Source organism: Sinocyclocheilus anshuiensis, unplaced genomic scaffold (genome assembly GCF_001515605.1).
Source record: "Sinocyclocheilus anshuiensis isolate Anshui unplaced genomic scaffold, SAMN03320099.WGS_v1.1 scaffold461, whole genome shotgun sequence".
NCBI classification, from domain to species: domain Eukaryota; kingdom Metazoa; phylum Chordata; class Actinopteri; order Cypriniformes; family Cyprinidae; genus Sinocyclocheilus; species Sinocyclocheilus anshuiensis.
In genome coordinates, this window is record NW_015541005.1 from 1,671,850 (window position 1) to 1,674,757 (window position 2,908).

General features: G+C 35.0%; 2 protein-coding genes across 6 annotated transcripts in view; both read left to right on the forward strand.

The window, feature by feature from the left end:
• Positions 1 to 706, forward strand: part of nubp1 (nucleotide binding protein 1 (MinD homolog, E. coli)) — a 29,764-nt gene extending 29,058 nt beyond the window's left edge. For all 3 annotated transcript variants that reach the window (XM_016488531.1, XM_016488532.1, XM_016488533.1), the window contains exon 11: positions 125 to 706. In XM_016488531.1, coding sequence (XP_016344017.1) covers positions 125 to 174 — 50 coding nt within the window. In that variant the 3' untranslated portion in view covers positions 175 to 706. The remainder of the gene's footprint in view (positions 1 to 124) is intronic.
• A 774-nt stretch (positions 707 to 1,480) lies between these two features.
• Positions 1,481 to 2,908, forward strand: part of LOC107690261 (MHC class II transactivator-like) — a 22,067-nt gene continuing 20,639 nt past the window's right edge. For all 3 annotated transcript variants that reach the window (XM_016488534.1, XM_016488536.1, XM_016488535.1), the window contains exon 1: positions 1,481 to 2,206. In XM_016488534.1, coding sequence (XP_016344020.1) covers positions 1,885 to 2,206 — 322 coding nt within the window. In that variant the 5' untranslated portion in view covers positions 1,481 to 1,884. The remainder of the gene's footprint in view (positions 2,207 to 2,908) is intronic.

Genomic DNA, 2,908 nt, shown 5'->3' on the forward strand with positions numbered 1-2,908 from the left:
TTTTTTTTTAATTAGAAGCAGATTACAGAAGTGAGTATTCGTTAGAATCCGGATATCTTGTTATTTTGAATGTGGCCTTCACTTGTGCTGACAATAACAAAAAAAAAATGTTTTCTTTTCACAGAAATCAGAGATTACTCTTCTTCCCATTCTACACCTGATGATCCCTGTTGACGCAGAAATGTACATCACATCTTTGTCCAGCCAGCGGGGATGTCCTATGAATTCAGACAGCAGTGTCATGTGATTAATCAGTCACAAAATTAAGGTCATTATGAATTGTGCTTTCTGCTCAACACTCTTGCTCACCTTTATAAACTCATTTACAGAGCAAATGGAAAATATTGTCTGAATTCCTGGGTTCCTTTCAAATCACAGATTTTGAAAATATATGTTTTTTTTTAAGATTTGAAAAATAGTTTGTTATAATATGTCAAAAAATGAATTCATGTTGTACATTAGAAGTACAGATCACAAGTCACAATCCAAGAATCCAAATTTGTAAATTGTAAATGATGAAACTGAAAGCACAATATAATTATTACTATAATGACAATGGGCATGTTTCAGCAGGCCAGGAGAAATTGTTTATCAGAAAAGTTAATGTGTGCCATATAGTGGCTTTTCCCGTCAATGAGATGTAATGGCTATATAATGTTTAATTTTGCTAATAAATTTCTCAAGATAACAATTTCTAAATCCAGTCTGCACTAAATCTCTATGTTTTTTAATGTTTTTTGATAAATAACAAGCAAAAACACATATACACACACATATACACTTGAACCTTTTTTGTATTGTTCCTTGTTATATTGTATGTGAAACCAACGAATACTTCATCCTTTCTGATATACTTCAGAGTATTTATACTATTCTTCATAAAATATTCATATTGCTATCGTAAGTACTTAATCTAAATTTCAGGGGATTTCCACTTTCAGTTTATGAAGGCGTTGTCTGCCAGAGCAGAGTCATTGTGAGGTATTCAAGGGTCTTTATACAGGATCAAATGTTTTTGAGCTGCATCCAAAAGCAAAGAATAATGTGGTAATGTTTCGCTTTCATTTGGCTGCAAAACTTACTTTCACTATTAGACGAGCCACTGGCACAGCTCACCTCAAAGCATCGGCCACACTTTACCTCACAGCTGCCATTTTGGACTAAATAATTGACATTTATAAATTAAATTCTCTTTTCAGCTGCTTCATCGCATGCCATTTATGCTTGTTACAATAACTGCACACTCAGTAGACAGTTGTTATGCAAATATTGTATTCGGCTGTGTCTTAGTGTCTTCCTACCTCCATACACTCTAAAAAATGCTGGGTTAAATATAAAGTTCAAAACAACCCAACCGCTGGGTCAAAACAACCCAATAGCTGGGTTTGTCCCTTTTTAACCCAGTGCTGGGTTATATTTAACCCAGCGTTTTTTAGAGTGTATACTGCTTGCAAAATCATTGTTTTTTTATTTTTCAGATGTATGTCAAAATATACATTTCGTTTTAGAAGAGTAGAACACATTGTGCTCAGTATAGGGAAACATTTCTTTTATGGTAGTATACTAGTGGTAGGGGTTGGGATCTGTTAATGGCATGTGTATATATATACAATCTCTTCCATATTATTTCCTAGTAACAAAGGAGAAGTGAGATGGAGATGTGGTCTCTTGATTTGTCCATGCACAGCACATTAGCAACCGTAGTTTTCTTCTGGAAAAATTACATGTGAAACTGTCCTCACCTGACCTGGGTAAAACTGGTTGTCCTTAAACACATTGTAGTATTAAACAGGCAAATGGAGTCCGCTGAGGGGACTTTTTTATCCAGGAACAAAAGCACAGATAATTGGCTTTGGTGTGGCAAGGAGGAAATGAAGCATTGAAATGAGCTTGTCTCGCGGCTGCTGTCCAGTCATGGTTCCATTTGAGGAGGTGCTGTTTCAGGTGAGAAAAGCTTTACAGGTCAGCCCTATCCTACTGCACGAGCTTCTCAGAGAGTTGCACGAGGCCAGCGTCTTCTCTACCCAGTATTACCAGTCTCTCTACAAGGATGGGGAAATTGGAGAGCAGCGTTTATGTGAAGTCTTTTGTAACGATGGAGAAGATCTGGCCAGAAGACTCTCGTTGCCTATGTGGCAAAACTGGGACATCAGCCAAAGCATCTTGGATTTGGCACTCTCCAAAGAGGAAGATTTGGTTCCTTCTGGTGAGTTAAATATTTTTATTTACACATTCTTTGTCTACTCACTGAATATGTATAATATTTTACAGTTTTTAGTGGCATTTATTGTTCTGTCAATCTGGATGCTTTTCAGTCCACAATATTTTCTTTATAGTGGAAAAAGGTTCTTTAGACTGTTAAAATGTTCTTAACACTAAGAAAAATAGTTTTAAGAACTGTTCACTGAAAGGTTCTTTGCAGAACCAATAGTTCTTCAATGGCATCGCTGCTAAAAGCCACTTTTGGAAACTTCATTTTTGGCAAGGAGGAGACTAATTTCATTATATTTATATGTTAAGTATCAAATAAAAGTAGAGGATCACTTTTATAAGTTGGCCATAGAGTGAATAAATAATAATAATAATAAAAAAGTGGTTACGTGACAATGTAAGACAATGCTGCGTTATTGAGAAATACATGAACATTTAGGTTTTCAAACAACAATATGAGCATAAATTAGTTGTTTGTATTAAAACAAATATATTACTAATGCATTTTAGAGTCTTATTTTGCTGCACATTATTCACAGCTCATCCTGAAGTGTTTGACACAGTTTGCCCCACAGCTGCCATTTTGGGCAAAAGCTTAATTTAATAATTAATGGCCAATATTAAGACAAAAATGACAGGGGTTTATAAATGAAGAATTTGCCATCATTCACTCCAAAAAAAAAAAAAAAAAAAAAAA